This window comes from Carettochelys insculpta, chromosome 3, assembly GCF_033958435.1.
Source record: "Carettochelys insculpta isolate YL-2023 chromosome 3, ASM3395843v1, whole genome shotgun sequence".
Taxonomy (NCBI): domain Eukaryota; kingdom Metazoa; phylum Chordata; order Testudines; family Carettochelyidae; genus Carettochelys; species Carettochelys insculpta.
In genome coordinates, this window is record NC_134139.1 from 64,998,470 (window position 1) to 65,010,511 (window position 12,042).

General features: G+C 52.2%; 1 protein-coding gene across 1 annotated transcript in view; it reads right to left on the bottom strand.

Moving 5' to 3' along the window:
* The window catches only part of MSH2 (mutS homolog 2), a 103,752-nt gene that overhangs the window by 76,652 nt on the left and 15,058 nt on the right, over nucleotides 1-12,042 (bottom strand). The window contains exon 4 of the mRNA XM_074988626.1: nucleotides 11,656-11,802. Coding sequence (XP_074844727.1) covers nucleotides 11,656-11,802 — 147 coding nt within the window. The remainder of the gene's footprint in view (nucleotides 1-11,655; nucleotides 11,803-12,042) is intronic.

Below are 12,042 nucleotides of genomic sequence, written 5' to 3' on the forward strand. Positions count from 1 at the left end.
ATGGTGCCCAGAGATACCAAGTGGAACTTGTGAGACACCACAAACGTGTTGATTTCCCAGATGTCCAGGATGGGTTGCAACCCTCCATTTGCCTGAGAAACCAGGAAGTAGCAGCAATAGAAACCCCTGCACTGAGGGAGCACCTCTGACATCGCCCCCAGGTTTTGGAGCAACTGAACCCTCAATGAGAAGGAGCTGCTCATGAGAAGGGCTCCTGAAGACAGACTGGGGGGAGGGGGAAGGAGGGCAGAGTGGAGTCGGACAGGAGGCTGTGTCCTGACGCTATAGTCCTGAGGACCCAGCAGTCTGACGTGATGGCTGACCAGGCCTGAAAGACCAATCTGTTTAGAAACAGTGGGCCAGGATCCACCAGTGCAGATACTCCATCAAAAGAAGTACTTCCATGAGGATTTTGACTGGCCATGACCAGCCCCGGACTGTTGACAGGAAGGCTTGGGGCAGGAATATTGTCCCTTTTGTTGACACAAGTCCGAGCACCCACAAGGTTGGAAGGGCCTGGACTGCTGGTGGTGTTGCTGGGGCTGCAGCTTAAAGAGCTTCTGCTGCATAGTGAGCGTATGCGTGCCTAAGGACTTCAGGATACTGCAAGAGTCCTTGTGGCTGTGGAGGTGGGTACTGATCTGCTGAGAGACCAACCCCTGGCAGTCAAAAGGGATATCCTGGATGGTTTGCTGGACCTCTGGAGGGAGCCAAATGGCCCCAGCAGCCAGGCCACCCAGCACGTGGCTTTGCCCAAAGCAATGGAGAGGGCTGCAGTGCCATTCACATCGAGGGCCACCTGCAGGCAGAAGCGAGACACCGCCTTGCCCTCTTGCATGAGGGCTGAGAATTCCTCCCTGAGATTCTCAAGCAGGGCTTTTTTCAAACTGGAGAGCTGCAGCCCAGGAGTCATAACTGTAGTGACTAAGGATGATCAACTGGTTATCCATCCCACGCATAAGGCCCCCAGTCGAATAGACCTTTTGTCTGAAGGGGACTACACACCTGGCACCTTTGGACGTAAGGGCTGGGGCTTGCTGGCCTTGGTGCTCTCTCTGTCTCATTTATAGTGTCTAACACCAAGGAGCAAGGTGCAGGTAGGTACTCAGAGCCCTTCACCAGTGCAAAGTACTTGCGTCCTACCTCATGAGCGGTCAGGGGCACAGAGGACTGTGTCTGCCAAACAGCAGAAGCTGCAGTCACGACAGTTTTGTTACAAGGCAGGGCCCCATGGGATGGACTTTCCAAGGTCGGAATGTCACAGGTGGCGTCAACAGACTAACCTCCTCCACTGGGAGAATAACGCTGGGGGCCGCAGAGCAGTGAAGCTCTTGGAGTGCCCTATAGTCAGTGGGTGGAGGCCCAAGGCTGATTGATGCACATACTATGGCCTTGCCTGGGGAGGAGCTGGAGGATGCCAAGGGGGGCACCATGAGGGCAGACTCCTCTGTAAGAGGAGGCAGAGTAGGATGGCAAGAGCCTCAGGAGCTTTTGCGGCAGATGATATATACGACCCAGCAGAAAGCACGGTGCTCATCGATTCGCAGCGCTCCCAGTATGGATACTGAGCTAGAGGACACTGGGCAACAGCAGAGTTCTGTTCCAGGTCCTGGGGGTCTGACACCAGAGAAATGGGGCAGGAGAAGGAGAAAGGGAAGGCCAACTGTTCCTGGAGGAGCACATGGTCTTGGTGCACATGGTCTCATGGGACTGAAGAAGCAAATGAAAGCAGCGAGGGGAGCAAGAACAGTGCCAGGGTGAGAACCAGATGGGTGCCAAGGACGATACTGAGCAGAGTAGTGCCATGACAAGACAAGAAAAGAAGTTGACAGGTGCCAAGACAGGTGCCGGGAACAAGATCAGTGCCAAGACTGATGCAAAGAAGTATCCCAACTTGGAGAATGGGACCAGCATAGAGAACGGAACCAGTGCTGAGAGGTAGAACAATGTCAAGAGCAAGACCAACATCAGGATCAGGACCGTCATGGAGAGAAAGAGAGACCGGTGCCAAGACAGGGAATAGCATCAAGAGTGGGAGCAGTGCTGAGAGGGAGACCTGTGTAGGGAGCAGGAATGCTGAGGAGTCTGACACACGATGGTCCTGGGCAGAAGAGCTAGGCCGGTGCAGGGATCAGGACCGAGTCCCTAAGCAGGAACTTGGTCAAGGTGCAGCCTGAGTCAGACAAACTGCGAAACCTGAATGCGAGTGTCCAGCAGACAGCATCGGAACTGCTGAGGCACAGTGCTGAGCAGAGTGGGAGACAGTGTGCACCAAAGATCTGGAATCAAAGAGTCCACAGAGAACATCCTGGATGCAGAATGGGCTGGTGTCCACTGGAATAGAGAAGGAAGCTGAGAAGGCATCTGGCACTGAGAGTCGTAATGGTGATGCCTTGGACAACTGTGCTGGGACTCAGGGTGGGCCTGTGGAGTTGGCCAGGTGCAGGCAAAAGTGAAGTTTTATTGCTGGACATGCATTGAGGGGCAGGGCCTCAGTGTGCACCAGGGAGCTCACCATTTCCATGAGTCCTCAGTGTTCCTGGTACACATCAGATGCTGATGAAGGACCAACCAGCACAAGATCACCTCTAGGCAAGTCCAAGAGGACAGGGTCTGTTGCATGGGACACAAGGGCATCAGGATCTCAGGCTCTGGGAGCCTCCAGTACCTTCTGTGCTGAGGATGCCACTGTCACCAGTCTCGGTGCCAACAACTTGGGCATCGTGAAGGTGCACACCAGACAGCGGGAGCAGTGCCACGCTGGCAGCTTCAAGTAAGTGCAGCCCTTCCTGGGCACCAAGCCTGGAACCGAAGACAATGTGTTGCACACCGAGAATGGAGATGCAGAGCCTTGCTGAACCGCTGACTCCAGGAGTTGTTACCGGAGCCAAACGTCATGCTCCTTATGAGTCCAATGCTTGAAACCCTTACAGACATGGCACTTATCTGCTCGATGAGCTTCACACAAAGAACACAGGCAGGAGTTGTGAGGCTTGCTCATTGGCATAGATTTTAAACAGTCGGAGCACTGCTTAAAGCCCTGGGGTCTGGTCATCCCTAACCTCCTGAAGAGGAAAGAGAAAGAGAAGACAGACCTTCCCTTCCCCACAAGCAGCGAAGACTAACTGAAGCAAAAACAATGATTATGCTAAACACAGCTACTTACAACTACTTGCACAGAGGAGGCTAGGGATCTGTGGTGAAGCCATGGGTACTTGACCAGAACAATCAAACAGCCACCACGGGCAGTAAGAGGAGAACCAAGGGGTACTCAGTCAGCTAGGTCAATATATAGGCTTTGCACAGGTGCCATTCCAGGGTGGTTCCCAACTCAGCTGGCTGGCAAGTTGCTAGGGAAAAATTTATGACAGTCGTGCATACATGCACTCTCACGCCTAAACTCAAATAGTTAAGAGCAAGCTCTCAAAGAAGCAGCAGCAATTTACAGAACATGGCCCATTACAAAAAAATCTAAATCAAACTGAAGTAACCAATGCAGGATTTTACTCCTTATCACCCTGACCATTCCTAACTTGCATTGTATTTTGTGCCTGGATGTGGCAGGTAAACTGACCCTCCCATGAGATCTTTACCCAAGACGTTCACTACACAGATACCACTCAAAAAAACACAGTGTGTTCTCACGCATGCAGAGGACAGCCATGCAGAAACTGTACTCGCTGGCAGATTCAAGTGCTATGACTCAGGCTACATCTACACTAGGAAATAAGTTCAAATTTCTTAAGATCTATTTTGTAGCACACAATTTTGTGAAGTTAAGAGCGCACGACCACACTGTCACAAAGTCGATGGGTTGCATCCCAATGACGGTGGCAGCTTCAACTCTGTCAACAATGCACTGTAACCATCCCAGAGCTCCTGCTAACCCATTGCATTCAAGCTTCCAGTGCCTCATGGGACAAAAAAGGTGCTGCAGGAAGCGTGACATCGGTCTCTCGTAGTGGACGTCTCTCCTCTCCCTCCCCTTGGAAAACAATGGCAAAAAGTGTTTTCATGCCCTTTTTACATATCCATGCCATTGCAAGGCTAGCATGGATCTCATGCGGCTTCAAACTCTTGTGGCAAGTATTATGAGCATCTTGTGCATTGCGCTGCACTGTTACAGTCAGTGGAAGGGCACAAGAGCTGTCAGGTAGCTGCACCCAATTCTTTGAAGAGCTTTGAATGACCCTTTCAATGGGATTCTGTTCCGAGGGAGCCAATACAGATAGCATTTAGAGGTCTGATCTCAGACCTTTATGGTAAATTTTAGACCATAGGAACAAGCACCTAAAATCGCTTATAAACTCATGAGATGAAAAATATGATTGCACAATAAACTTAGGTACAGAAATGTAAATGCACCATAGACAATTTCCAGTGATTTTCTGTAGCAATCAGAGGGCCTGACAATGGATGCCTGGTGAGAGGCCTAAGGCCTGAACAAAGAAAGGTTACTCACCGTAGTAACGGTAGTTCTTCGAGATGTGTCCCCGTGGGTGCTCCACATTAGGTGTCGGGCTCGCCCGGCGCCGCAGATTGGATCTTCCAAGCAGTTTCTGCCGGACCGCGCATGCGCCGGCGCGCGCTGCTCCCTTGCGCGCTCCTGGCCACGTGCGCGATCCGGTCCCCGCCAGTTCCTTGACCAACCGCCTCAGATGCTCCTGCAAAATACTAAACAGAGATCCGAAGCAGGGAGGATGGGCGGGTAGTGGAGCACCCACAGGGACACTTCTCGAAGAACCACCGTTACTACGGTGAGTAACCTTACTTTCTTCTTCGAGTGTCCCCGTGGGTGATCCACATTAGGTGACTACCCAGCAGTAACCCAAGATAGGAGGTGGGTAATTGGATTATGTGCAGCTTGTCCCCGAGAGGACCGCTGTCGAGAGACGGGTATCCTCTTGGAATACCCTGTGAAGGGCGTAATGTTTGGCGAAGGTGTCATAGGATGACCAGGTCGCCGCTCTGCAAATGTCTTTTAGCGCAACGCCCTTGAAAAAGGCTGTTGATGCCGCCACCGCCCTAGGGGAATGAGCCCTGGGCGTGGCCAGTAAAGGAGTCTTTTTGAGTTCATAGCACATTTTTATGCAGGATACGATGTGTTTCGAGATTCTCTGCGAAGAGAGACCTTCTCCTTTCGATTTGGGAGCGAGAAAGACTAGGAGTCTATCCGTTTTCCGGAAGGACTTGGTCCTGTCTATATAGAAGGCTAGCGCCCTCCTCACGTCCAGGAGGTGTAGGTGCGCCTCTTTGTTAGAGTTATGAGGCTTTGGATAGAATGAGGGTAAAACAATAGGTTCGTTAATATGAAACTCAGAAGAAACTTTAGGAACAACGGCTGGATGCAGCCGTATGGTTACCGCCTCCTTGGAAAAAACAGTGCAGGGTGGCGTTGCCATAACTGCCGCAAGCTCGCTCACCCTGCGAGCTGACGTGATTGTGAGAAGAAAGGTCGTCTTTATTGTAAGGAGGCGGAGGGAAACCATGGCCAAAGGCTCGAACGGTGGTCCCGTTAGCGCATTAAGCACCAGGTCCAAGTTCCACGAAGGTGGAAGCGGTTTCCAAGGGGGGTATAGGTTTACCAACCCTTTGAGGAACCTGGTAACCATGGGATGGGTGAACACCGTGTGCCCTTCCTCTTCGTGTCTGAACGCCGAAATGGCGGCAAGGTGGACCTTTAACAAGGATAGTGAGAGTCCTCCTCTCTTGAGGTCCAGTAGATTCTCTAATATTACAGGTATAGGCACCAAAAGGGGGGCTAGCTGTTTGGTAGAACACCATGCCGTGAAGTGAGTCCATTTCTGCTTGTAGGTCTTCCTGGTGGAAGTCCTCCTGCTACTTTCTAGGACTTGTTGCACTTCCTCCATACATGTGCTCTCTAGGGAGCTGAGCCATGGATTAACCATGCTTGTAGTCGCAGGCCTTGGGGGTGCGGATGCACTATGGACCCCTGGGCTTGCGTGAGCAGATCCGGCACCACCGGAAGGGGCATTGGTGGACGGTCCGACATGCGCAGGAGTAGGGGGAACCATTGCTGTCGATCCCACGTTGGGACTATCAGGATCATGCGGGCTCCGTCCCTCCTGGCTTTCTACAAGACTTTGTAGATCAGCACTATGGGAGTAAAAGCGTAAAGCAGGGGGCCCCTCCTCGAGATCGCGAATGCGTCCCCCAGGGACCCCCGTCCCAGTCCTGCCCTGGAGCAGAATCGTGGGCACTTCTTATTGTGTTGAGTAGCAAACAGGTTTATCTGGGGAAAACCCCATGCGTGAAAAATCGGTCGTAGCAGATCGGGACGGATCTGCCACTCGTGCATGAGTGCGAAATGCCTGCTCAGCTGGTCTGCCTTCACATTGTGAGCGCCTGGTAAGTACGAGGCTTTCAAGGTTATATTGTTGGAGATGCACCAGTTCCACAACCGGACTGCTTCCGCACATAAGGCACGGGACCGAGCTCCTCCCTGCCGATTTATATAAAACATGGTGGAGGTATTGTCTGTACTGATCCCGACGACTTTGCCTTGTATATGGTCTCGAAAGTGTCTGCAGGCGTTGAACACTGCTCTGAGCTCCAGTATATTTATGTGCAGTGACTGCTCCGTGGAGGACCACAGCCCTTGCGTCACCTCTTCGCCCATGTGTGCTCCCCACCCTATGAGGGAGGCATCTGTAGTAAGAAAAACCAATATTTGTGGTTGGTGGAAGGGTACCCCTGTTAGCAAGTTCTTGGGGTTTACCCACCGTTGCAGGGATTTGCGCACCTCTGCTGTGGGCGACACCACCCTGTGAACGGTGTGTGCTGCCGGTTTGTATACGCTCGCCAGCCAGTGCTGCATGCTGCACATGTGTAACCTGGCGTTCTGTATTACGAACGTCGCTGCTGCCACGTGGCCCAGCAGCTGTAAGCACGTCAGAACCGGCACCGTAGGGCTGAAGGTGATGACTTGCACGAGGGAGCCGATGGCCCGAAAGTGAGTCTCTGGTAGATACACTCTCGCTGTAATAGAATTTATGCGTGCCCCTATGAACTCTATGTCCTGTGTGGGGTCTATCTTTGATTTTGCCAGATTGATAACCAGGCCGAGCGAAGAGAACGTGCCTGCTGTGACGCGTATCATGCGTAGTACCTCCTCCTTCGAGGCCCCTTTGAGTAGGCAGTCGTCCAGATACGGGAATATAAATACCCCCTGTCTGTGCAGGTAGGCTGACACCACTGCCAAGGTCTTGGTGAAGACTCTGGGGGCCGAGGAGAGGCCAAATGGTAGGACCTTGTATTGAAAATATTCTTTGCCTACCATGAACCGGAGGAATCGTCGGTGAGCCGGATGGACAGTTATGTGAAAATACGCGTCTTGTAAGTCGAGGGCTGCGAACCAATCTCCATCGTCCAGTACCGTAAGGATGGAGGCGATTGCGATCATCCGAAAGCGTTGCTTGCGCAGGTACCAGTTGAGGCCTCGAAGATCTAAGATGGGCCTCCAGCCTCCTGTCTTTTTCTCCGTGAGGAAGTACCTCGAGTAGAACCCTCTCCCTTGCAGTTGCTCCGACACTCTTTCCACTGCCCCTATGAGCATGAGATGGTCTACCTCCTGCTTGAGCCTCTCTACATGGGAGGCCTCCTGGAGGTGGGGCCTGGGTGGAGGTTGTGGCGGTGGGAGCGACTGGAAGAGGATGGCGTACCCCGTGGCTATGATCTCCAGCACCCATTTGTCTGTGGTGATCCTTTGCCACTGGTCGTAGAATGGTCGGAGGCGATGGTGGAATAACCGCTTTGGATGACCTTGTGAGATGGTAGTGATGGCGCAGCCCTGGATCTGTGTGTCAAACTTGTGGCCTTTGGCCCTGCCCCGAGGACACAAGGCTCTGTTGGGAACGCCGCCTGGGAGTTCTGTACTGCTGGTGCTGTTGATGTCGCCCTTGCTCGTAACCCCTGTGGTACCGGGGACGCTGTTGCTGGTACCATCTTTGTTGAGGGTAGTACTTCTTTCTGTATGGAGGGGTGTAAATCCCCAGGGTCCTAAGTGTGGCTCTTGAGTCTTTACTGGAATGAAGGACCGAGTCAGTTGATTCAGCAAACAGCTTCTGCGAGTCGAAGGGAAGATCGACTATCTTTGCCTGCAGATCCCTCGGTATACCCGAAGTCTGGAGCCAGGACTCCCTTCGCATCACCACTGCCGTAGCTGTGGAGCGTGCTGCTGTGTCCGCAACATCCAGGGCGATCTGAGCTCCCGTCCTCGAGGCCGCGTAGCCTTCTTGCACGATGGCCTTGAGCACCGGTTTCTTGTCCTCTGGAAGCGAGTCCATGAGGGAGGTTAACCTAGTGTAGTTGTCGAAATTATGGTTCGCTAGATGCACTGCGTAATTTGCCATTCGCAACGTTAAAGTGGAGGAGGAGTAGACCTTTCCGCCGAACAGCTCTAGCTTCTTGGCATCTTTGTCTATTCCCCCTGTCTTGAATTGAGATGTCTTTGATCTTTGTTGCGACGACTCCACCACCAAGGAATTTGGTTGTAGGTGGCTGAACAGGAACTCCATGCCCTTCGCCGGCACGAAGTATTTCTTATCCACTCTCTTGTGGACAGGCGGAATAGTCGGGGGGGTCTGCCACATCATAGTGGCGGACTCCAAGATTGCTTCATCAAACGGTATTGCTATTTTGGAGGAGGCCAGAGGTCTCAGATTTTTGAGGAGCTTATGGTGTTTCTCTTGCACCTCTGCTGTCTGGATGCCTTGCATGAAGGCCACCCTCTTAAACAGCTCTTGAAACTGTTTGAGATCATCCGGAGCATGGACGTCCCCTGGGGCCGTAGCCTCGTCCGGGGAGGAGAGCGAGGAACCACTAGGATACGCCTCTCTGGACGCTTCCGGTTCCTGTTGGTGATGGTATATCCGCTCGCTGGAAGCTTGCAAGGGAAAATCTCGGGGTTCCATAACCAGTTCCCCCTGATATACTTGAGTCTCTGTCCCCATTCGCGATTGCCCTCGGGGATACGGGACCGTCTGTGGGGATCTTTCCCTGGTAGATTGCCGGTGGTGTCTATGCCCCGCATGATAGGGGCGACCATGGCAGCATGGGCACTGCTCTTGGGAAGGTGACCTGGACCACTCCCTTGGTGCGTACCCCCTGCGTCTGGGGGAGCGAGATCGTCGAGAGACCTGGGACACTGGAGCGAGCGATTTGTGATAGTACTCCAGCGGCTCAAACCCCAGGAAGGGTGAAGGTGGTCCCAGCCAGGGCGAGGCTGGTTGTAAAAATGGAGACGGGGGCTCCGGGTAGGCTAGGGGGGACCCCTGCCTTCTAGTTGGAGTCTGCAGCGTAAGCGGAGGGCTCAGAGAAAGCAACTCTGCAGCCCTGTCTGAAGAGGGGCTGCGGTGCCTTGTTTTGTGTGCAGCCTTCCCCCTCCCTTGCGGGGGTGGCTCCGCCCCCTGACGTGCAGGGGATCTAGGCCCCTTCCACGCCGCGCTCGGCACGCTCATGGGCGGTGCCGCACGGGCGGTGTCCTCCGGTGCCTGCAGGCTGCGTGCCTGCGCGCTCTGCACCGCCGGTTCCCTGGGGGTCGGTGCCGCTGCCTGCGGTGCCACCGGTACCAGCGCTTGTTTAGCCACCGCCCTGCCTGCGGTGCGGGCGGCTGTTTGATTATCGGAGGCTGAGCCGCCTCCACATGGCTCTCCGTGCCGCTGCTGATCAGCTGTTGCTGCGGCTGGGGGCTGTGCGTTCCTCCCGTCCCGCTCGCTGTTGCTGCCAGCAGGGATTGGGCTGGGGAGACTTTCCTCCGTTTTTGCACTGATGGGGTGAGGGAGGCTGCTTTCCTTTTATGGGCCCCGGAGGGTCCCTCCTGCTGCAGCCACTCCGGCACGTCTGGCTGGAGGGCCTTGTCGAAGAGCAGCATTTTAAGCCACATCTCCCTGTCCTTCCTTGCTCTGGCTGTTAATTTTGCACAGAAGGAGCATTTCTGCGTGACATGGGACTCCCCAAGGCACCTTATGCAGTGACTGTGCCCATCAGACGCTGGCATTGCCTCTTGGCAAGACTCACACTTCTTGAATCCTGAAGAGGACATTGTTGGTGAGTCTTTTCGCTGTTAATGGGGTACTTAGCACCTTCTCTGTGCTGTTTTCCCCCTCTCCAATAGCCTGCCGCGCCAGGAGGGCTAATGGCCCTAGGCTCCTGGCCTCCGGTGCTCCGCTTGTTACTAGGACTGGACTGAATGCCGTCCCGCTTGTTGTTTCTTGTTTTTGGGTTTTTTTTGTTTTTTTTTTTGAAAATAACAACTGGCTAACTGAACAATAGACTAAGAACTTGAAAACTTTAAAGAAAAACAATTAAAACCATTGAATACGCTAACTTGGCCGTAGCCTAGTCGGATTCCGTCTGCAGCCGACGGCGGTTAAGAGGAACTGGCAGGGACCGGATCGCGCACGTGGCCAGGAGCGCGCAAGGGAGCAGTGCGCACTGGCGCATGCGCGGTCCGGCAGAAACTGCTTGGAAGATCCGATCTGCGGTGCCGGGCGAGCCCAACACCTAATGTGGAGCACCCACGGGGACACTCGAAGAAGAACAATCAATGTTTTGCTAACATAAAGCAAAGCTAAAGCTGTGAGCAAACGCAGGTCCAGCTCATGGGAATTTGGCTCGGGCTACTGATATTGCAGAAAACACCAAGCACAGGCCACACACGTAAACATTCCAGGAAGATGGTAACAGAGCATCTCCCTTGGTTCTACTACACTCCCCAGAGATAACAGGGGCATACCAACCCAGGTTCAGCACAGGGTTGGGATGACAGCATGAGGGATAGTGATGCTTTGCTCAAGCCACCATGTACGAGGTAATGTGTGGTATCTAGTTAAGTCAGGGGGTGTCAACCTAATACGTTTTAAGGTGGCACCTTGATACATAAGCTTTTTATACATAGGTGCAGACAAGTTATCTCAGAGGAGACAGCAGAAACTCCTCGCCATTAACTGAATCGCATCATTACCAGGGTGCACATGTGTACTAGTGTAAGCTGTTGGTATCTGGTCTAGATGCCCAAGGTACTAGAGACTGCCAGAGCCTTAGCACTTTATCTGATTTGTGGTTCCGGGGGGCTCTCAGAAGTCTGCAGTCTGGGCTAACTGCAGAGCCTGCACAGCACTTAGAGCAGGACAACATGCACGCAGCCGAACGTTAATCAACACTAGAGGGAGCAAAACAGATGCCAGAGCACCATACCAGTGGCAGCATCTACCTACGTCTTCCGTTTATGCTTAAGTATAGTCCCTAAAAGCAGTTTTTCCTAAATAAGTGCCTATTCAAGTCACATAGTTTCACTGGCAATAGTCAGGAAAGCTTTAAAATACTCCTGCAGACTTCTAGATTCCCTTCTAAAACTTGACATGACAAAAAACAATGACACCAGTGCACTGAAATCAAAGTTACACAGTATTGCTACTTCTCATTTAAAAACATTGTTCACAAGTTGGTGATGCTAAAATGTGTCAGATATCAAACAAACAAGGCAGCCAGTGTCCTGAAGAGTTTACAGTTTAACAAAGTTATACAAGAGAAAGGAATACAGCAAAAGCAGAACACCACATGACAACTGACAGTGTTCCATTCAAAAATATGCATTAATCACTACTTTATCTACAGCAGCTACAAGATACTCACTTGTTTTTCCATCTCTGGTAATGTTGCACTAGTCACTTGGTCTGCCTTTTTCGATTTTAGCAAGCGGTTGAGGTCCTGCACAATATCTTTTGTTGTGAATTCAGCCTTTTTTCGGTCTGTAATCATGATTCCCCCTCTTTGAATGATCTGTGGTGTGCAAGTTATAAGTCATTTCCAGTTCTCAAGAAAGTGAGCTATTCAGAGTATTCTCAAAGACAAACTGTTTATTTCCACTCAATTGTGAGACTACACAAAGAAGATAAAGGAAAAACAGACTTTTACTCTAAGGGTAGGCCTATATTATAAAATTATGTCAACCTAAACTATGCTACCACACAGCCACTGCAGAAATTACATCATTTTTTACTCCTGAGGAAATTCTATGCT